General features: G+C 35.5%; 1 protein-coding gene and 2 pseudogenes across 1 annotated transcript; all 3 read left to right on the top strand.

Annotated features, from left to right (window-relative positions):
* Positions 1-344: 344 nt before the first annotated feature.
* LOC131395402 (olfactory receptor 5W2-like) lies at positions 345-10,416 on the top strand (annotated as a pseudogene).
* Positions 10,417-10,549: 133 nt separating this feature from the next.
* Positions 10,550-11,488, top strand: LOC131395401 (olfactory receptor 5W2-like). The gene has a single exon (XM_058527290.1). The coding sequence runs from the start codon at positions 10,550-10,552 to the stop codon at positions 11,486-11,488; it is 939 nt and encodes a 312-aa protein (XP_058383273.1).
* A 7,189-nt stretch (positions 11,489-18,677) lies between these two features.
* LOC131395400 (olfactory receptor 5W2-like) lies at positions 18,678-22,836 on the top strand (annotated as a pseudogene).
* Positions 22,837-23,925: the final 1,089 nt, after the last annotated feature.

Genomic DNA, 23,925 nt, shown 5'->3' with positions numbered 1-23,925 from the left:
TATTATTTTGCATCTAGAAAGAGTGTTCAGTTTATTCAAATCTACTACCTGACATTGAGTGACAGAAGCCAAGATGAGTTACATGTTTCAAGAATGACACAGACAGTTAGAATCAAAGATTATAAACACCTTATCCTAGACACTTCTCCTTTTTTCAAAAGACAATAATACCTCTTTAAAATTGACAGTTTTGGTCTATTTTCTGAGGTTAAGGAAGACAATTTACAAAAACAAATCATGTTGTGTATTACAGATAATATTTTTGGGGTATCCAAAAGAGTCAAATCCTGAGCTATCATTTTCTGGATCATTTTTGTAGCATTTTAGAACAAAAACAAAGAAGAATGTCAAAGAGAAATTGCTCTTCCTTGACCGAATTCTCTCTCTTGGGAATGACTAGTAACTCTGATATTAAATCCCTGTCTACCAAGTTTCTCATTGTTTATCTTACTAATCTCCTAGTAAAATTTGGAACCATCATTTTAATTAGAATGGATTACCAACTGCACATGCCCATGTACTTTTTCCTCAGCCAGCTCTCTCTCTGTGACCTCTACTATTCTACGGCAACTGGGCCCAAGATGCTGGCAGACCTATTTGCTAAGAAAATCAATTCCCATCATTGACTGTGCTCTGCAATTCTTCATCTCCTGTACTTTTTAGGTTTCTGAGTGTCTACTGCTGACAATAATGACATTTGATAGGTAGAAGGTCCTTAGCAACCCCTTGCTCTATAGAGTCAACAAGTCCAGCAGAGTGTGCTCTCTGCTGATGGCTGGGGTTTATCTGGTGGGAATGGCAGATGCTTTGATACACACAACATTAACATTCTACTTATGTTTCTGTGGGTCAAATGAGATTAACCAGTTCTTCTGTGATATCCCTCCTCTCCTTTTGCTCTCTTGCTCAGATACACAGGTCAATGAGTTAAGGATATTTAACTTTTTTGGCTTCATTGAACTGAGTACTATTTCAAGAGTTCTTATCTCTTATTGTTATACTATCCTATCAGTCTTGAAGATCCACTCTGCTGAAGGGAGGTTCAAAGCTTTCTCCACCTGCACCTCCCACTTAACTGCTGTTCTAATCTTCCAGGGAACTGGGCTCTTTTTACTCCCTAGATCGAGACAAAATGACCATATTGTTTTACACCCTTGTGATTCTCATGTTAAACACACTGATTTATAGCCTACAGAACAAGGATGAAAGAGTCTCTGGAAAACCTAAAAAATAAAATTTGTTTTGTAAGTAAACAGGTATATATATATGTTAATAAATGCATAGTTATGTACATATCGACACACGAACATACCCTTGTGTTTTTCAAATAATTTGTTATACTATAATGTTGTTTCAAATATTTTAATAAATATAATAAGTATTTACTAAGCCATAGTGATAGCAATATTTTGGAGATTGTCAAATATGCTATAATTTGTTATATGTCTTCAGTTTAAAGAAGGTGCTCTCTATTTTTGGAAAACTTTCCAATATCCATTTTAGTCTGTTAATTTTTCATTTGCTTGATGTTTATTTTATGCATTAATTTAATTATTCTAAGAACTATTAGAATTTAGAATGTTCCTGTTGTGCTTCTAGGTGATTTGCATTTGATGGTGAATCCAGTAGTTCCTATACTAATAATACTATAATGTAGTGGAAATGAGAAACATTAATTAATTAATCTTACAAATAATTTATAATAAACTATACATGACCCAGAATTTAAAAAGCAAGATAATCTAAGTTCAAGCAAAATGTCTCAATCTAAGGTGCAGAGAGGAAAATATTCTTTGAAATTCAGTGTCAGATCTAAACAAGGAATAGAGATACAATGGATGGTGGGGAAAAGAAAGGATTCTAGACAGAGAGTCTGGGAACTAGAGATGCTGAGGTGCACAGACAATGCCTTCCTAGAGGATATGAAGTCCAACATGGGAAGGATAGAGAGCAAAATGGAGGGTCCTGGTAATGTACATCCTTGAGCTGAAATTCTCAACTCAGTCACTTCTACTCACCTCTTCTTCCCTTCTTTTCCCTTCTCAGTCCTGATTAAATGCTCTTGTTGTGGTTTATTAATAATACTCACCTCAAGGCATGATTTTCTCTTTCACTCTATTAGACCATTGCCTCCAATATGAGACTGTGAGAATTCTTTGCTCAAGGCTGAGTGTATCATCCCTGTCAATCCAGTTCCTGCAGTGTATCTGGAACACAACAGGGAAAAACAAATAAATAATAAAAACTACATATCTGATAACCTTTTTGAGTGTTTATTATATATTGGTCAAAACAGTTTAAATGAACATATGATATGTGTCTTGATATATATTTTACAGTATTTAAGAAAGTACATAAAATGATAATGTATACTAAAGTAATAAATCTATAAAGACATTTTAATTAATTACTCAGAAAGGAAAAAACATTCATATGCCTACTTCTTGATATGCTCTGCTTCATCTGTCCTTGCTCAAGATTTCTAACGTCAAAGCACTGGAAGCAGTTTGTGGAGAAAATGTGACTGTATATTTGAAGGACCACAAAAGACTCAATGACATTCTTAGTTATCCATTAGAACTGTACCCCTTAAGGAATTGTAAATGTCCTATGTGAAAGCACTTCAAAATGGAAATAAAGACCAAGAGTCTCCTCCGTTATTCAAAGTGGCATTTGTGGAACACAGTAACAGGTTAGGGGAAAAGATCATCGTGGAAAAAAATCTATGGTTAATGCTTTTATGTAAAAAAAGTTGTAAGGGTGTCCACCTATGCCATATTTTCTCAATTTACCAATACACTTTTGTGAATATTTCTTAGTAGCAGCAACATGGCAGAAAACATTGTTTGAAATATGTTAAAGTCCAAACAAACAAATGGTCAGTAGATTGTCACCTATTCAGAAGTTATACACATGACATCTTCGAATCATGACATATAACAGTAACATCATGTAAAGGTTGATTTGATCTGCCTACTCACCCCTTTAATCAGATCTAATTAGTGAGAACTAACAAGAAGGGAATTTTATTTTATTTATTTATTTTTTTAAAGTTTTTATTTATTTATTTATTTATTTATTTATTTATTTATTTATTTATTTTTGTGAGGAAGATCAGCCCTGAGCTAACATCCATGCTAATCCTCCTCTTTTTGCTGAGGAAGACCGGCTCTGAGCTAACATCTATTGCCAATCCTCCCCTTTTTTTTTCCCCCCCAAACCCCCAGGAGATAGTTGTATGTCATAGCTGCACATCATTCTAGTTGCTGTATGTGAGACGCGGCCTCAGCATGGCCAGAGAAGTGGTGCATCGGTGAGTGCCTGGGATCCGAACCCGGGCCGCCGGTAGTGGAGTGCGCGCACTTAACCGCTAAACCACGGGCCGGCCCCAAGAAGGGAATTTTAAACTCAATAAATGAGGTATCAAAAGCCCAATAAGTGTGCGTTTAAAAATAGGAAAAAAATAATTTGATTAATTATAGGTTTCATCTCCAATTTATGCAATTAGAGGTTGAAAACTCATTTACTGGAATATTGCATTATCAATTCACATAGGGGTGGAAATTTTTCCCTTATTATTTTCTAGGTTCTTTGGCTGATATAATAATTAAATTGACATTAGACAGTTAACAGGAGAAAAACAAATTTCATACCTACAGAAGCACCAAAGACATGAGGCCCAAAGACAGTCAGGCAGGTCAGATTTATATGCGATCCTGGGCTAAGGAGAAGGGGGTAAGGCTCCCGACTTCAAAGGGGAGGAAGACAACTCACAGGAAGATGAGAAGAATAATTGTTTGGTAAACAAATGTTTGCCATGCCATGCAAAGAAGTCTTTCTGATAAAAAGTTATCTTTGGGATTAGCTCTTTGTTGGTGCAAGCCCTCTATCTAAATTCTTTTAGGCAGTTGAGGGGAAGATAAGCAGCTCTTCCTGAGTGTGTTGGGCCTTGGTTGTCTTCAGCTTGAAGTAATTCACACTCACAAGTGGCATATTTTGGGGTCACATATTCTACTCCCCCTCATTCATGACTAAATAGAATCTTGGGGCCAATGGTGTGAAGTAACCCTTCCATGATGGGATTCGACAGAAATAGGGAAATCAGAATATCAAAACTTTTGATCTATTGTAGCTCATCTCCTTTAATTCTCACCCTTCTCATCCACTCTCTGCATCATTACATCGCACCATTCTCACACATCCACCAGAGACTGATGGAAAATCTTATCATACAAAAAGGATATTACCAATGATGGTGTGAAGTGGGTTGATACAATAGGCATGTTTCTATATCTGGACTCATTTTCTTGAGACTTGGCACTGAAATCTATCTCTAAAGGTAATAATGACATACTGCTGGTAGATTAGGGCCATATGCTCAAATATTTCATCATATAGCACTATGAACAGATAGATATATACTGGTGGTAGGTTGTATAAGCACATTTGTTAGAATACAGCAGTAGTAAGCTCCATGACCTAGTATATGGGAGGCTGCCTGTTAAAGTCAGAGGCAGCAACCTTTAACCTCTCTGGAAATTCCTCTCCAGAAATATGCTATGAACCAGGCACCCTAAGCAACTCTAAATACCGTGGTGTTTCACAAATCACTCTTCCTCACTAGACCTCCATCCCCACTCTGTATCTCTAAGTTTCTCTCCAGTTGCCAAAATCCATCTCTATGATTCTATTGCTCTGTAAACCTGTCCCCACTATTGGAGATATTTAAAAAAAAACAAACAAACCAAAAAAAAAAGGCCAATAGATTCATCTTCATACAAAAGTATTATATTGTATCTCTAGGCTGATTTGATCTCAATGGCAATAATGATATCAGCTAGAGAGTGTGAGTTGTGGAAGAGGAAGGGCTTTTGAAAACAGCTCCTCTAACTGGCCTCCCATTTTGCACTAAGACTTCAAAAGACACTTCACAGAAATTGTTATACACTTTACTACCACTAAGGTAAATAAAAATTAAAATCTCAATGAGCTACCATGACTCACCTAAAAAGTAGCTAAAATGAAGAAGATTCACAATATTGATATCAAGTACTTGTGTGAATGTGGAAGAACTGGGCTCTCACATGTGACTGTAGAACTCAGAACTGACTTTCAACTTTGTTAAACTGTATGGCAATACCTATTACAGCTGGCCCTAAAATTCCATTTCTAGTTTTATACCCAATAGAAATGAGTGAGTATGTACACCCAAATGTAGCATTTGGTATGTAGCATTATTTGAAATCAACAAATAATCTATAGTATGTTTGTTCCTTGGGACACTACACAGCAAAGAGAGTGAATGAGCTATTACCACATGTAACAGCACGGAGGAATTTTGTATACATAATGTCGAGTGAAAGAATCCAGGCATAAAAGTGTTAATGCAAATAATCCACGATCAATCTGTAAATCAATATTGGAGTGAGTTTATTATGAGCTAGTACTAGGACTATAGCCCAGGAGAACTTTTTCACCAAAGAAGGAAACTTTGCAAAGAAGCAGGGAGTGGAGAGTGTTCATACACTGTCTTGGAACAAAGAATGTAAATCATATATGACACAAATATCTCTTTTACTACTGTCACAAGAGGCTTGGCTAGCACAGCAGATCAGTGGTCAGGAGATGAGTTATAGCAGGTCAGTAATTAATTCATAGTTTCTGGGAAAAGATGCTTATCCTTAGAGAAGCATCAACATGGGGGGAAGCTACATCCCTATCTTTAAGGGCATCGTTCTTGGCTTTGGGACATTGTAAATGATTGAGGCAGATATACAGTGCATGCTCAACAGGCTGTGGCAGGCCTTTTTGGAAGAAACAAGTTCAGGCCAAATTAGTTTTAAACCAACTAGTTTCCTCACATACTCCAGTATATCTTATTGCTTATAATTTATTCATCAAAAGGATGAAAAGTGAATGATTTCACTTCTGTACAGTTTTTTAAAAACATACAGAACTATCTATCATATTGGACATCAGTTTGTGTTAGGTCCCATGGACAGTCTCTGCAAAGCTCATTGAGTTCTGTTTTTTTGGTCAGGGTTTGGATGCAGAATGTTTTAATTTTCAAAAATTCACTTGCTTTAAAATATATATATATAAATATAATTTTAAAGATTTTTCTAAAAATAGAGACTATTTATCTGAGATTGTAGTCGGCTGCAGGATTTCATTATTAATTTTATATCTCTAACAGTTTCTTCAACACAATATACTTTCAGGATATTCTTGTAAAATTAATAAAGCATACAACTTTCATAGACTATTCCTTTAAATGATTATCTTTTATGTTACTAAAAAGTGCTGACTTGGTAATAAAGCAGAGATGTTAGTAACCACAGGCACTGATCTCTTGTTTCCTGAAATGGGGGGACTTAGTGAACCTGGTTTTCCTTGGCAGCATTATCATGCACTGAACTTATATGATAATGGTCCATGCCTCAGGGTCAGACAACAATTTTCTGGAAGAAGTTTAGAAGTAGACAGTTGCCTACAGAATATTATGTTTAGGGGCATCAGTGATACCAGACAAGTCAAGTAGACACACATTTTTTTCTTACTCTTTGTCTCTGATGTCTTATATTCGACCTTCAGTCTCTTCACCACATAAAGAAAGCCATTCTCTATTAACACAGAAACATTTTCAGAAGTAATTTTGATTATCCAATTTTCAGCAAGATATTGTTACCCATGCTCCAGATTTAATGGGAAATGGGAATTAGACTTCATAGTCCGAGGGGAAGCCAAGTTTATGAAGATAAAGTCTGGATCCTGCCTAAACAAAGGATAGCCTGAGGAAGTTAGCATTCCTGGAGACAGGAAAGACCTGAGGAAAAATGAATACGGCAAGGAATCAGAAAAAGGTGAACAAGGATGACTCCACCTCCTTCAAATACGCACCAGAGAAGCAGAGAACGGTAGTAAAGCTTTTAAGTACCGCAACTATATCATTTTCTTGTGTTTACCTGGTGGAAAATTACTAGCAATTACTTAGGTGTTTTGAGATTTGCATCAACAATATCTCCCACAGGAGGACATTTTGTATTTTATTATCAGGATCATCACACAAGGAATAACAATACATTGTGAAAAGACATTAAAAATTGTCACTAAAATCACTTTTCAAAGAACTAGAAAGATACTAATTTAAATGAATTTACCTGAACAGTATTCTAGCTTTATAGAAAGAAAGGAGAAACTCCATAACAACAAAGTAAGTAAATAAAAATAACTTTAAAACTTATGTTTCTGTTTAATCCAGGTGATTTTTCTCAAGAAACATGAAACTATCTGAAATATTAGAATGCATAAACTGATATAAGCCTTCCACATCTTATTTTCTATGCTGTTTGTTTGCACGAATTTTTCATCAACAGGTTTGTGGCAATTAAATTAGCTGCATTAAGACTCAAGATGTACAGCTAATGTATGTGATTATGGCACATTTTCTGGAACCTTAATCAAATTTAGATATTTAAAGAATACATAGCAGCCTATGCTTGTAAGTGTGGAGCAATGATTCACACACATGATAAAATATTACTCAATAAATGGACAATGCAGAGATTATCCCCCTAAACTGTCAGATTACACAACATCAAAGGACACCAATTTCTTTGTTATCTTTTTGCTTTCTGAAGTTGTGCAAAGTAACTGCCCTCCACATCATTTTCTCTTCACACCCATATTAATTATGTTCCAATGCACAGCTGATACTAATAACAGAGATGACCTCCCAATGTGACAACTCTTCTGCCCTCAATGCTATTGAGATCCTACCATGGCTAAGAAGTGGGACTTGAATCGTCTCTCAGTTCTCTCAGAAATCTTGGAGTCTACAGGTCATTAGTTTTGTGAATTTTCAAATGTCACTTTAGCATAAACATACTACAACTTTCTATTCAAGTATTTAAGAGTGTTATCTTTTAAGACAAATTTGTTTCATTGCACTGTATTCAGGAATGTATTGCAAGCAATTTCTATGGATTCAACGAAATTTAATGTCTACGAGACTCTAAAAGTTGATTTATCACCTTTGGGTTTCAATTTTTGTATCGTGTAATGAGTTTGCTAGAGACAACTGAGGACATAGGTCATAGAATTAAACATATGATAATATGTGGTGATAATTAGATAACATAAAACATCTGACTATGGTAAAAAGAGCATAATTTTATTTATCTTAAGTCAAATCTCTTTGCTCTTAAAGGCCATTTCTTAGAATTTATTCTGAAGAAAGACCTTTCAATGATAAATTATGTAAGTATAATTTTAGTCATATCAGAGTTTTTATGATGTGAACATTGTATATAAAGCAAGTAGACATTGGTAGAAGATAGATTGAATAAATTAATGTATAGCAATAGAAACACTTTTTTTTTTAATTAAAAATCCCATAACATAGACAACAAAATCTAGTTATATCTAGGCAGTGTGATTATGGTCAGTTTTTTGCTGTATTTACAAACCATCTTTACTTTGTGAATGTGTTTAAGGGGTGAGTGTTTGTGTATGTGTATCTGCGTAAGTGTATGAGCATGAGTGGATTTGTACTTGTTTCCTAAATTTTGGAATTAAGATGAAATGCCTGTAAGGGATTGGTGATCTGGAAAGAAGGAATGCTCATTGACTGTAGTCATTTTACTGTTGTTAAATGTGTATAATAATGGGCAGTAAGGTAGACAGGGACAAAAGTAACATTTTTTAAAAATTTCCTTACTTCTTTCTCAATCATCCAGACAGTAGTAAATAATAGATGATAAACCATATTATTATATCTGTCACTTATTCCTCAGAGACCGAGTGTTTAACATCCAGGGACCAGATCCAGAGATGGTTAAACAATCCAGGGCAGTCAGGAGACAATGCTGACCCTCCTACAGACAGAACAGCAGGCAGCAAAGGAGTCAGTAGTTCTGGATCAGGTACAATATTTCTTGTTGTGTATCTGATTTCTAATTCAGATTTTTTTTTAGTTCTTTTGTCCTTTTTTGACTGAAACAAGTTATAAAGGCAAAGGAGGGTATTAAATATTATATGAACTTTATTTTAATTAATTTTATCAATCTATTTTAAATAAATATAAACATAAATGGCAGGGAATACACTAAAATGGAAGCATGGATAATGGAAGTGATCAGACATTTATTTTTAATATCTTACCTATATTTGAACATTTTTAAAGATATTTTCTTTTTTAAGGAAAGGATTTGTTTCATAGATATGTCTACAGAGACAGATATTTTACTGAGATTAGGCCAAAATTTTAGAGACCTGCATGTTGGTCACTAGATAATTATTCAGATGTTCTTTTTCTGTCCTTCATCTACCTTCATCTTCACTTTGCTTGTATTCGCACAGAACAGAGGAGATCATGGATGACATTGTATATAACATAATTGGTTTGGTTAAAATATAACAGCGGGACATAGGATTCAAATGGCCTCCCAAGGACCACCAACTCATTCAAAGCAAAGGAAGGCAGATTTCAGAGATATTCAAGAGAGATAGGTGTCAAAGAAAGCAGTAAAACATAATTACAATTTCTAGGGATTAGGACGTGGGCACAGTTCAGGCATGACTCTCTCTCCAGTAATGTGAGACTTTGGACCCATGAAGACTTTTATCACGTGTCTTACACATCTGATCTGCTAGTGAATAGATCATGTGCATTCTAGTCAATTAGGGCAGAGGGACTCATGCAGTAACCACAATCCCTTTCTTGCCTCTCATCTGTGTTATCAGCATACCTAAAATTAGGTCCCAAGCATTCTTCACAATCTTGCCTGAGCCAGAGTAACTGTCAGAGGCAGCCTGTTTAGCCCTGGCATATTCCTGTCTGTGCACTCTAGTGCATCACTCATGGAGATCCTTCCACCTTGTTCTCTAGCAACCTCCACCCTCCCTGATCCAGTGGGTCCTGAATCACAGTCTATCTCTATCCTTTGTTAACTGAGTCCAGATAGGACACGAAGGTTTTAATGAGGAAGTGGAGTGTGTAATATCCAGGAACCTGACATAGCTCTCCTACTCCACAATTCTAGACGATCAGGGAAAAACAAAAAAAATATATTCGTCACCTGCATCTATCACTTAACTATGCTTCTCTATTACAGGACATAACAAACTTTCTACAACATTGAAAAAAAAACAATCTTGTCACAAGTTGTGGGTGTTCTGGATCAACTAATTATAAGAATTATTGCCTCTACTCTGAGGACATCAAGTTCTTAATATACAAAATAGAAGTACCAAAAATTATCCTAAATACTACATAGGTACTTATATGATTTAATTTAGATGAAAGTTTCCTACAAACTCTATACAGTACTATACAAGTGTAAGCAGTATATCATCATTAACGTTTTATGGGTTTATGTTAAACTGTATATATTTCCAGGTGATCAATTTATCTAAACCAGACTTAACATTGTTTATCTATTTTTCTAATTACCGAAAAAATATAAAAGACTTATATAAGATAGTAAGATAATGTCACCCTCCACTCCCATTTCCTTCTTTCAAAGCCAGGGATTTCCAGCCCCGAGTGATGGCTGTTGAGAACTGCACTGTGTTCACTGACTTCATGCTCCTGGGACTTTCTGACAGACAGGAGGTGCAGCAGGGGCTCTTTGTGCTCTTTCTGCTGGTTTATGGCGTCACTGTGATTGCCAATCTAGGGATGATCCTGCTGATCAAGATGGAGCCCAGACTCCACACGCCCATGTATTATTTCCTGAGCAATCTGTCATTCTGTGATGTCTGCTACTCCTCCACTGTCTCTCCCAAGATGCTGGCTGATTTCTTATCTGAGCAAAAGAGGATTCCATATAATTTATGTGCCATTCAGATGTACTTTTTTGGTGTCTTTGCAAATGTGGAGTGTCTCATGTTGGCTGTCATGGCGTACGATCGTTACGTAGCCATTTGCAATCCACTTCTTTATACAATTGTCATGTCCAGGAGAGTCTGTACCCTGCTAGTGTCCATTGTCTACATTGAAGGTTTGATCAATTCAGTGATCCATACTTGTTGCACATTTCAATTGTCATTCTGCAATTCCAATATCATCAATCACTTTTTATGTGACTTTGCACCCTTACTATCCTTGTCCACTTCAGATACAACCATCAATGAGATAGTGTTGTTTGCTTTAGGTAGTTGTGTTCTGGGGTACAACATCATGACTGTACTCATCTCCTACTGCTACATCATAAATACCGTACTTAGAATGAACTCAGCCAAGGGGAGACACAAAGCCTTCTCGACATGTGCCTCCCACTTAATCACTGTGGCTATATTTCATGGCACACTCCTGTTCATGTATTTCCGACCCAGCTCGAGTTACTCCATGGACACTGACAAAATGGCCTCTGTTTTCTACACAGTTGTCATCCCTATGTTAAACCCACTCATCTACAGCTTAAGGAATAAGGACGTGAAAAGTGCCCTGAGAAAAACAATTGGCACTAAATTATCTAGATTCTGACAGCTAAAGTTCAGGCACTTTGACATAGGTTCCTCTAATGTCACCAATACAAATTTTGGATATTTTCCATTACTTACTTTTGTACCTAAATTGAGTATAAGAGACGGTCATTATTTATCTTTAGTCTTTTCTCCAAATTAAGAAAGAGTAGTAACAAATTCACTTTGTTCTTTGCAGAGAGGGTCTTTTTATACATCCCTTCTCTGTTCATGGGTATGTCCCAAAGAGATATCTTGGACAGTGTAATTCCTCCATTCATGTCAATTCAACTTACCCTTATTAAAGATCCAATTTTTTTTAAACACTTGGTTTAATAGTCTTCCTCATCCAAAAGGGAATGTCAGTGGGTTAAATTAGCTTTGTCTCTTTCTGTGTTATGATTCTCTAAATGTTCCATCATAACTCTTTGAAGTAAATAAGTAGTAAATGAGTGAATAACAACAAATAAAATATCTCCTGCTTGTTCACCATTATATTTACTTTGCTGTTTACAATGTTGGGCTCCAGGATGCCATTCAAGAATATCTATTGAATGAATGAATGTGTCCCCTGCATAATTGATGCACAATGGACTCTTTGTCAATTTACAGAGAAGTATTCCCTCCATTTTATTTTATTCTAGTATGTTCATCTTCCACAAAATCCATCTGCACTTCTTGCTTATTGGCCGGGCTAAGTATCAGGAAGAGGGATCATTTGATGTAGAGAAGTTCTCGGATCCTTATTCCTCATCATTCTGCCCCAATTATCTGCAGACAACCCCAGGATCAGTAGCTCTAGATTTATATTGCACCTCTTGGACTTCACATAAGCCTATAGATTTCCCCTCTTACCCTAACCCTGGAGAACCGATATGGTGCTACTGACAACTGTACAGAAACTGCATGAATAGAAGTTGCAAGTATAGCATCTTGACCTTCCTCAATGGTCACTAGAAAAGAGGACTCCATCTCCCTTTAAGTTTTCATAGCATTATACTAGTTAAAATTTTTAAAAAATCTCCAACACTGAAATGCCCAATTGATACAGTTTAAGTTGAAAGAAATAGTTATAACAAAAACATGTGTTCAATGGAAAAAAAAAGACCAGGTAGTATTTACAATAGTACTTCATTTGGTATGATTTATATTGGCTCTCTGTATATTTGTGAAGTCAACTGGAATTGTATTCTAAACAATTTTAAGAGTGGTCTTTGCTTAGTGGTTGGAGGTTAGATTATCCTATAATCTATTCCAATAACTTAATTAAGGTAACTGTACATATTGTTTGCCCTATAATCAATTTGCAATTAATTGTTATGAAATACACGACTGAATTTCAGATTCTCAGAGTATTTATTTATTTTAGGTTGTTGTTATGAAAAGAACATGGAGGCACTCTCTCTTGGTTTCTGGAGGACAGAGTAATACATTATACAAGGTTTTTCCCTTACGTTCTATACTGTAATTTCAGGTATCGCTTTAATGCATAAAATGTGCTGAATGTTATGTACTTCAAACATCATAAGAATGAAATAACACATTAAAAACATGCAATTTTCAGCTGGTTATTCATCTTGCATTATTTATTGAACACAGTTTTCCAAGAAACAAAAATACTTTATTATCTCAAATATTTTCTTTTATAATCTCAAATAATTTATTTGTTATTCATAGAATATATCACACATCAGAACCTCGCAATCACTTTCTAAATCTCTTTCCAACTCACTGTACTTCATTAAAAACATATTAAATATATTCATATCTATAAAAATTAAGAATATTAATGTTACATAAATTTGGATTCAACTGGCCATCATTCACATGTATGTGTAAGGAAGAAAGGTATCCATTATTTTTATATTGAGATATAATTGACATGTAACATTATATTAGTTTCAAGTATATAACAGAATGATATAATATTTATATATATTGTGAAATGATAACCGCAATACGTCTAGTGAATGCCATCACGATTACAATTTTTTTCTTGTGATAAGAACATTTATAATCTACTCTCTTAGCAACTTTGAAATATGCAATACAGTATTATTAACTATATTACATCACATGACTTATTTATTTTATAACTGGAAGCTTGTACTTTTGACCCCCTTCACCTATTTTTCCCACCCCCACCCCCACCTCTGGTAACCTCCAATACTTCAATTTGTTCTCTGTATATATGAGTTCATTTTTTTAAATTTTGTTTTTTAGATTCCACTTATAAATGAGATCATGTGGTATTTCTTGGTCTTTTTTTCACTTACTTCACTTAGCATAATGCCCTTTAGATCCTTCTATGGGGGCTGGCCTGGTGGCGCAAGTGGTTAAGTGTGCGTGCTCTGCTGCTGCGGCCTGGGGTTCGCCGGTTTGGATCCCGGCTGCCACCGACGCACTGCTTGGCAAGCCATGCTGTCGCAGCATCCCATATAAAGTGGAGGAAGATGGGCACGGATGTTAGCCCAGGCCAGTCTTCCTCAACAAAAAAAGAGGAGGATTGGCAGATGTTAGCACAGGGCTGATCTTCCTCACAAAAAAAAATAAATAAATAAATAAAAATCCTTCTATGTTGTAGCAAATGGGTAGATTTCATTCTTTTATTATGGCTGCATAATATTCCATTGTGTATATATACCACATTTAGTTTATCCATTCATTCATTGATGGGCGCGGGCGCTTAGGTTGCTTCTACGTCTTGGTTATTGTAAATAATGTTGCAATGAATATGAGAGCACAGATATCTTTTAAAGTTAGTGTTTTTGTTTACTTCAGAAAAATACTCAAAAATGGAATTGCTAGACCAATGGTAGTTGTATTTTTAATTTTTTGAACAACCTCCATACTATTTTCCATAGTGGCTGCACCAATTTACATTCCCACCAACAGTGCACATGGATTCCCTTACTCCACTTCCTCACCAACACTTATTGTTTCTTGTTCTTGTGATATAAGCCATTCTGTGTCGGGTGGTATCTCTTTATGGTTTTGATTTGCATTTCTCTGATGATTAGTATTTCTGAGTACCTTTGTTAGATACCTGTATGTTTTCATTGGAAAAAATGTCTATTCAGATCCCTTCCTTTTTTTTTGTTTATCTTTTTCTTTAAATACACTGATTTAATAGCCTTCATCCATCATCAGGAAACAAAGACTTTCTGTTTTTGTTTCTATTTTCATTTTAAGAAACTCATCAAGATGGGACTGAGAAATGAACTTTAAAGTGAGACAGACCTGAGTTCAATTCTGTACACTATCATTTACCTATCGGTGTGACCTTAGATTACTTCATCTTATTGAGCCTCAGTTTCCTCATCTCTTTAACATTGGTTTAATATATATAATATATATATATATAAATAAGATTGATCAAAAACTTTCTAAGATAATACAGAGCCAATTAACTCCCTATCAGGCACTAAACCCCTGGTGCTAATAGAAAACTGGTATCCTTCACGGCATCATGTCATCAGATATAGTCTCTAGGATCCATCATTATCCTCTTTAGAACTTGTTCACTCAATCTGTCAGGTTTGGGTAGCAGATCCTAGACTCAGGTGATATTTGGAGCTCTCTACCCAGCCTCCTTAATACATGTTTTTCCTGACCCTGCTTTCGCTCTATGTTAGAGCTGAGTAGAGGTTTCTTCACAGTTCCCCGTGCTTGCCACACCATTCCCATGTCCAAGCCAGATGCCTGAAACTGCTCTACTGATCTACGTCCCAGTCTCCACATTGTTAAGAAATGAGTTTAGACAATTGATCCCAGAGCACCCCATTTTATGTCATTCTGTGGGGCCCTATCCCAAGGGCCATAACTGAAGTGGCACACTTAGCTCCCAAAGAACCAGTATCAATGTATTGTGATGAACCAATGTACTTTAAGAACATTTCCTGCTCAGTATTTAGGATGAAGCACTTGGTTCTTGTCACCCTCAGGCTATGATTCCATTATTCCCTGTTGAAAGCCCACATTAGCCAGAGCCATACTTCAACATAGATCTGTATGGACAAAATCCTTCTTGGAAAGATTTGGTTTTCATTGCAGTAAATGGAACTGTGACTTTGATTTATAACCCAACACACATTTTCACTATCAGAAAGCTTTCCTCACTAGGAAAAGTTCATCTTCTCTCACTACTCAACCTCACCTTTTGGTTTTATACTTTCTTTAGATTTTCCAGCCATATCTTTTCTATGGGTCATGCCCTAGCCACTGACCAAAATATCATCCCACCATTTATAGACTCTAATTTCCATCTCTGGCTCCCAGAACATAGCCTCCTTCTGTAAATGTGTGTAATGAGTTAGTGTTATAGGTCAATTCCTGTTTTGTAGTCCTTTTTTCTGCTCAGGCATTGGTATCCCTAAACATAAGTGTAAACAGTGATGGCAATTAGGGTCTACGTATAATGATACAAGCAATGAGCTCCATACTGGTGAAAAGCTGGTTAGCAAAATTTGTTAAATCAAAACACTTATAGTTCTCACTATCTTGATAAGTGTGTGGCTCTTTCTTATGAGGCAGCAAATTTAACCTAGCTTGAAATTCTCTGTAGAAACATTCTATGAACTGGAGAAGCAGTGACGAAAAATTTGGGTCTGAATCTCTATTCTCATTTACAATAACTGTGACCATCAAAAAAATCACTTTTTCTCTTTAGGCCTCTGTTTCCTTTTGTCAAAAGAGAGGCTTAAACTGTATAACCATTATTGAATATTCCAGCTACCACATTCTGTACCTATATTGTTATGATTCTATCAATACATAGAACCACTTCTATCTTTGAGGAAATTTTTAAAATATACCAGACGGGTGTGAATATGTTCATGATAAAAGACTATGTTACATCTTTAGACAAATCTGACCTGAAATGGAAATGGCATTAATGACAGAGATGCTTGCACAGGTTGCAGGAGCACCAATACCATCAATCTGGACCCATCTAACTGATAGGTTTAGTGGAAGTATATATCTGCGTACTTCTGTGGAAAACTGTATGATGATATTTACTAAATATAAATTTTATACTCACACACACACACACACACATACATTTTAAACTCCTGATTTTATACAGAAGATAAATGAGTGCATATCTCTACCAGAAGCCATGTATAAGAAAGCTCACGTTAACGTTATTGGTAATAGAAAAAAGAGAAAACAACTCAACTGTCTATCAACACTGAAGTACATAAACAAATGATGATATATTTGCAAAAAATACTATACAACACCATGAATGAATGCACTGCAAGTGCACGCAACAATGTATATGGGCTGCACAAGTATGCTGTTGAATAAAACAGTACACGCTTTAGGTACCTACTTATGTATGGTTCCAAAAAAATAATCTACCATGATAAAAGCCAAGAATGTAATTACTCCATTGGGGTAAGAGACTAGTGACTTAGGAGGGAGCATGTAGAAGGTTTTGGTGATTCTGGTAATTTTCCGTTTCTTGGTCTGGGTCTTAGTTGTAAAGGTATTTTTTCTTTTGAAAATTTATCTAGTGTAACATACCATTTAAGTACTCTTTATACATACATTACATATCAAAAAGGTTTTCTGAAAGCAAATCTGTTCAATGTTAGATTATAAGAAACTTCAACATTTTATTATTATAAATTTTTGTCTAAATTAATGTCCTGTATACAATAAAGTTCAGCATAGTTTTATAGAATAAATGGTGCAACTTTCATAGAAAATTCAGAGAATAATTCTCTCTTTTGTTATTAAAAATTGATGTCTTTTTTATAAAGCAAAGATGGCTTATTTAACCCATGAGCACTTCTAATATTGTTTCCAGGAACAAAGACTTAATGAACCTGGTTTTCCTTGGTACCATTATCATGCACTGAACTTACTCGTAATGGCTCGTGACTCAGGGCCATACAAATCTTTTCTGAGGAAGGAGTTTATAAGTAGACAGTTGCCTACATAGTATTACTTTCAGAGGCACAAGTGGCACTAGAAAAGTTATACAGACACATAATTCTTTTCTCACTTGCTTGTCTCTGATGTCTTAAATTCCCGCTATGTCATTTCCCTCCATGATGTAAGAAAGAAATCTTCAATTATATACAAATACCTTTGGGAGTTTAATTATACAATTTTTAATAATAATGTAGCCACTAAGTCTCAGTTTTTAACAGGAAGAGTTCAAGGGAAGTTAGACTAAATGGTCTACATGGGCAGTCATGCGTAGAAAGCTATATTTAGATCCTGCATCAATAGATGGTAACCTTAAAAGATTTGTCATCACTGGAGACAGAGAAGCACCTGATGGGAAAACGAGTTTGGAAAGAAATCAGAATAAAGTGAACAAAGACAAATCCCATTATTCTTCTATGTGCCAGAGAAGTAGATAATGGTAGTTAATCTCTTGGATAGCACAATTGCATCAGCATCTTCAGTTTAATGGGTGGCAAATTATTACAATTACTTAGTTTGAGCTTGGTTCCCACAGTATTTCCTATAGCAGTAAATTTAGTATACTTGTTCCAGCATCATCACATAAAAATTATAATAAAATATTAAAAAAGCATTGAAATGTATCACTAATGGGGGCCGGCCTGGTGGCATACTGGTTAAGTTCACGTGCTCTGCTTTGGTGGACCGGGGTTTGCAGGTTCTTATGCCAGGCGTGGACCTATGCACAACTCGTCAAGCCGCGCTGTGGTGGCATCCCATATAAAGTAGAGGAAGATGGGCACAGATGTTAGCTTAGGGCCAATCTTCCTCATCAAAAGAGGAAGATTTGCAATGGGTGTTAGCTCAGGGCTGATCTTCTTCACCAAAAAAATTAAAAATTAAAAATAAAAAAAAAAAAGTGATTTTCCTCAAATGAGGAGTACTTTATTTTAGTGATTTTAGCCTAAATTGTGGTCCAGTTTTATAGGAACCATGAAAAAAGGCAATGTCTCTATCTAGTTTCAGGTGAGCTTTCAGAAGAAACAAATTACATGGAGTGTTCGTGTATATATGCTGACTTATGCCCATCACTTCATAAATTATTTTGTGTATATATACGCTTTGCATTTATTTTATTTGTGGTAAAGAAATAAATTAACTGCAGTAAGGCAGAATGTATAGCAGGAATACATTGTTATATATTACAATCCACAGTAGACTTTAATGAACACATAGAAATATGTGCTTGTCAGTGTCCTGCAATGATTCACATATAAATTATCACTCAGAAGATGGCCAATACAGAGAGCATTCCCCAAGGTAAGCACATTGCATAATGTCAGAGGCACCCTATTAATAAATATCACTTATTTTCTGTGTGATCCCTGGAACTGTGCAATACAGAAACCCATTGCACAATAAAGTTAATAATGATGAAGGGTTCAGCTAAGATAAACAAAACAGAGTGTGTTTCAATCTGAAGCCCTTCCTACTGTTCCCCTCTGCCCTCCATCACCGGTGGATTATTACCTTGGTTTAGAAGTGGGACTTTGATGACCTCTCAGCTCTCTTGGAACCCTAAGGATCTGCACGACTACTTGAGTGAATTTAATGTAAATACAATATGACATTTCATGAGAGTAGCCAAGACAGTTATTTTTTTAAAAGAGAGATTTTTAAAAATTGAAATATAATTAATATATAATATTGAATAAGTTTAAGGTGTACAATGTGTTGATTTGATACATTTATTTTTTGCAATACGATTACCACCATATGTTACATATCACCTCCATCACATCGCATAATTAGCTTTTCTTTTGGTGGTGAGATAATTTAAGATCTCGTCTCTTAACAGAGTTAAAGTATATAATACAGTGTTGTTAACTACAGTCATAATACCGTGCATTAGATCTCCAGGACATATTCATCTTATAACCGCACATTTGCACCCTTCCACCAGCATTTTCCCAATTTCCCCACCCCTAATCCCTGGTAAACACCATTCTACACTGTTTCTTGGAGTTTGTTTTCTTTTTAGGTTACACATAAAAGTGATATCATACAGTATTTGTTTTTCTCTGTCTGACATCTCACTTAGCATAATTCCCTCAAGGTCATTCCACTGTAGTCAGGAACCTATTAGGAGCAAACACTTTTGAGTCAGACAAACTTATTGCCTATGAAACTGCAGAAATTTATTGACTACTTCTGGATCTCACTTTCAGTATTTTCACGATAAGATTATAAGAGACAACTCAAGAAAGACAAGAGAATATTTGAAACGTACGATCTATATGAAGCTGTTAAATAACACATGAAAAACCCAAAGCATTTGATAAGATCTCTATAATAATCTCTATTTAAATTCACACCTTTTGCCTCACAATTCCAGTGTTGAATGATGAGGAGCTTAAAAAGCAAATTTATAGAAGGGAGAGTAAAATTATCTTTCATATAAGAATAATGGGAATGCAGGATTTATCTCCCTTTCCCAAAGAAGGAGTCCATTCAAAGCAGGGACCAACATGGTTGACCGAGATTCAAGGAAATGAAGCATTACATTGGTAGCTGTAGGGGAGAGATTTGGGTAGACACAGAATTCAAGCATTCGGTACCTCCTGCTTTTCTAAGTACTACTAAGAATAATAACACACAAAAGCTATATTTAGAAATCAACCAAACTGACTTTTTTTGAAAGAATTATCCCAACAGAGTTTTTTTTTTAAAAAGAACCTTCCTTGTACATATGAACAATATTAGTAGGAGCAGCTATTAAAGGTTGTTTATTTTTATTTGTTGAACATTCTCCAGCCTAACAACAGGAAAATATTTGACAACATGTATTACTGAGTCATTACTCATGCAAATACTTATGCCAAGGATTGAGGGAATGCAGAATGACACATACATGAATAGATAAAAAACATTGTGCAGTAAAGAGCATACTAGGTGTAGTGGTGTTATAAAGTCAAAAAATCATTGAAAAGCGGGGGGATGACAGGGAGTTAGAGGAAAGGGTTCAGACAATGACTAACGAAGAAAGCAATACGTAAGGTTACCATATTTCTAAACGGGAGGTGAAGGAGATTGTTTCAGAAATAGAATAAAAAGAATGAACACCAAAGAGATGAAAAATATGAAGTAGAGAATCTACAGGTCCTCCCTCCACATCCGAAAGTAGAGCATTCCTATGAAATGCTCCTTCGAAAGAGGAGATGGTGTAAAGCAAAGAAGCGGTTATCATTAATTTGTACGGAAAAAGTTTTTTGCATTCCCAGACCCAAAAAATAATTTACCAAATCATACTAAATAACACATAAAACCTAAAACAATACTAAAATAGAGTAAAAACAGAAATAATGTCCAGTTTCACAACACTTTCATCAGCATCATCCAGTGCTTTCTGCTTCAGTATTAAAAAGACTGATTTTTCCTTAAGTACAAGATAACAGAAAGCCAAACTTTGTACATCCGTTAATCCACTCAAGCAATAGACTTTCCGTTTTATCCATTTACTGGATGCCGACAAAAAGAGACCACTCTGCTACTGACTTTGGCAGCTTTCAAGATTCTTTCTCTCAGCATGTAAATAGTACAAATAGTGACACAGGCAAGTTCAATGTACGCACTTCTTTATTTCATTCACCATGAAGGTTTAATTACACTAAAGAACACTCTTGCAAGCTCTCTTATGTTTTTCTGACACCTAGGGACACATCTTGCTACTGGATGCAGAAAATAAGTTGAAATAAAGTGCAGATTCTCACAGACACAGTTCAAACCTATGGTGGCTTGATGCTGAGATTCTGAGCGTAGTTCAGGGGGAAGGAGCTTGGCAGTGCCACTCTTGCTGCTCCAGAGTACAAGGTAAAGATTTCCCTGCAAAACAAATGCTGAATGGTATTTTTCCCTTTTTTTATAAAAGTGAAAATTCCTTTTGGATTTCTTTCAGTTAGAGAAAACGGGCACTAATTTAGGCCTTTCATAAAAGTGAAGTGCCGTAATGGGAACAACAGTATCACAATGATTTCATTTATTAACTGTTGCAATATCATTGTGATAAAATCAGTTATGTTTACTGAATAATGCAATAAGTGTGATTTATGTGTCAGATATATGAGAGGTTTAGTGCTTATCTCTTGGTCGTTTCTAAGTTTGCTGTTTCTTTCAAATTATTTTGGATCTAGAGTGAGCTTTCAGTTCATTCAAATCTACTGCCTGCCTTTGGGCAACAGAAGCCAAGACAAGTCATTATCTCAGCAATGACATATTGATATATTATCAAAGTTCATCAACTTCCTATCTAAGACGTTTTTAGTTTTTCACAAGACAACAATGCCTCTTTAAATTGACACTTGTTGGGCTGCATCCTGAGGGTAAAGAAGAAAATTTGAAAAATAAATTATATTCTGTCATAGAGATAATATTTTTGGGTAGCCAGAAGAATCAAATCCCAATCTATCATTTCCTTTATAATTCTGTAGCAGTTCATAACAAGATCAAGAAGAACGTAGGGAAAATTGCTCCTCCTTGACTGAATTCCCTTGGGAATTGCCAACAGACCTTAGACAAAAGAGATCCTGTTCGCCATGTTTCTAGTTGTTTATCTCATTACTCTCCTGGCAAATATTGGAATGATCATGCTAAGTAGAACGGATAAACACCTTCACACACTGATGTACTTCTTCCTCAACCACCTCTCTTTCAGTGACCTGTTATTTCACAGCAATTAAGTCAAAATGCTAGTGGACCTACTTCCCAGGCGCAAATCAATTTCTTTCTATGGTTGTGCTCTGCAATTTTTCATTTTCTGTACTTTTGCAGATTCTGATGTCTACTGCTGGCAGTGATGGCCTTTGACAGGTACAAGGCCATTAGCAAACCCTTGCTCTGCACAGTCGACATACCCAGCAGAGTGTGCTCCCTGCTCCTGGCTGGGGTTTACATGGTGGGAATGGGAGACGCTTTGATACACATGGCATTAGCATTTTCCTTATGTTTCTGTGAGTCAAAGATTAACCATTTCTTCTGTAGTATCCTTCTTTTCCTATATCTCTCTTGCTCAGATACACAGACCAATGAGTTAGCGATATTCACTATTTTTGACTTCATTGAACTGAGTACCAATTCAGGAGTTCTTGTCTCTTGTTGTTATATTATCCTAACAGTCTTGAAGATTCACTCTGCTGAGGGGAGGTTCAAAGATTTCTCCAACTGCATCTCCCACTTAACTGCTGTGGCAATTTTCCAAGAAACTATGTTCTTCATAGTTTTCAGGCCAAGTTCTGCCTACTCCTTCGATCAAGACAAAATGCCCTCATTGTTTTACACCCTGTGATTTCGGTGTTAAAGCCACTGATTTATAGCCTGTGGAATAAGGATGTAAAAGAAGCTCTGGAAAAAGTGAAAAATAAAATTTGGTTTTATGTAAATAGGTATATACTATAAATAAATATGTTTTTATACACATATACTCACACAGTATACTCTTGTGTTTTTGAAATATTAATTATGTTATAAAGTTGTCTCAAATACCTTAATTAGTACAAAAAGTATTATTCTAAGCCACAATGATACCAATATTTTGGAGTTTCCTAAATATGCTGTAATTCATTATATGTCTGTAATTTTAATAAAGTGCTCTCTATTTTAGGAAAACTTTCCAATCTTCATTTTAGTGTGCTAATTTCTCACTTCTTTGTTCTTTATTTTAAGTATTAATTTAATTGTTCTAAAAATTATTAGTGTTTAATATGCACCTGTTGTACTTCTAGTTGATTTGCATTTGATGGTGAATCCAGTAGTTTTTATAGTAATGAATTCTATAATGCAGTGAAAATGAGAGATATACATTAAGTAATCTTACAAATAACTTCTAGTAAATTATAAATCACCCAGAAGTAAGAAGGGAGATACTCTAAGTTCAAGCAAAATGTCTAAATCTGGAGTGCAGAATAGAAAAGATCCTTTGAAATTCAGTTTCAGTTATAAACAATGAATAGAGATCCTTGGAGGGTAGGGAGAAGAAATGATTCTAGAGAGAGAGCTTGGAAATTAGAGATTATGAAGTGGGCAAACAATGTTCTTTCAGGGGATGTGAAGTGCAACACAGGATAGATAAAGAGCAAAGTGTAGGATCCTTGTGTTGAAATTTTCAACTCAGAAACTTCTACTCAGCAGTTCTCCCCCTTTTCCCTCCTTCTCAATCCTGGTTAAATGTCCTTCTTTGCCATTTGCAAACAACACTTTTCTCAAGGTATCATTTTCTCTCTCACGATGGTGATTAAACTACTGTCTCCAATAGGAGACTATGATCATTCTTTGCTCAAGGATTGAGTGTTTCATTCCTGCCATCCCAGTACGTACGTTGTGGCTGGGACACAAAAGGCAAAAACAAATAATAAAACCTAGTAACCAAAAATTAACAAAATTTTAATTGATAATTAATAATTTAAAATAAAATTAATAAAAATTATCAACTTGATAACATTTTTGAGTGCTTAGTAGATATCAGTCAAAACATAACTAGATGTGCCT

The sequence above is a fragment of the Diceros bicornis genome, chromosome 31 (genome assembly GCF_020826845.1).
Source record: "Diceros bicornis minor isolate mBicDic1 chromosome 31, mDicBic1.mat.cur, whole genome shotgun sequence".
Lineage (NCBI taxonomy): Eukaryota > Metazoa > Chordata > Mammalia > Perissodactyla > Rhinocerotidae > Diceros > Diceros bicornis.
The sequence above is the reverse complement of the archived record's forward strand: the minus strand, read 5'-3'. Positions and strand labels throughout refer to the sequence as shown.

Coding starts and splice junctions, on each gene's coding strand:
- LOC131395401 (XM_058527290.1), top strand. CDS start 10,550: ATGGCTGTTGAGAACTGCACTGTGTTCACTGACTTCATGCTCCTGGGA.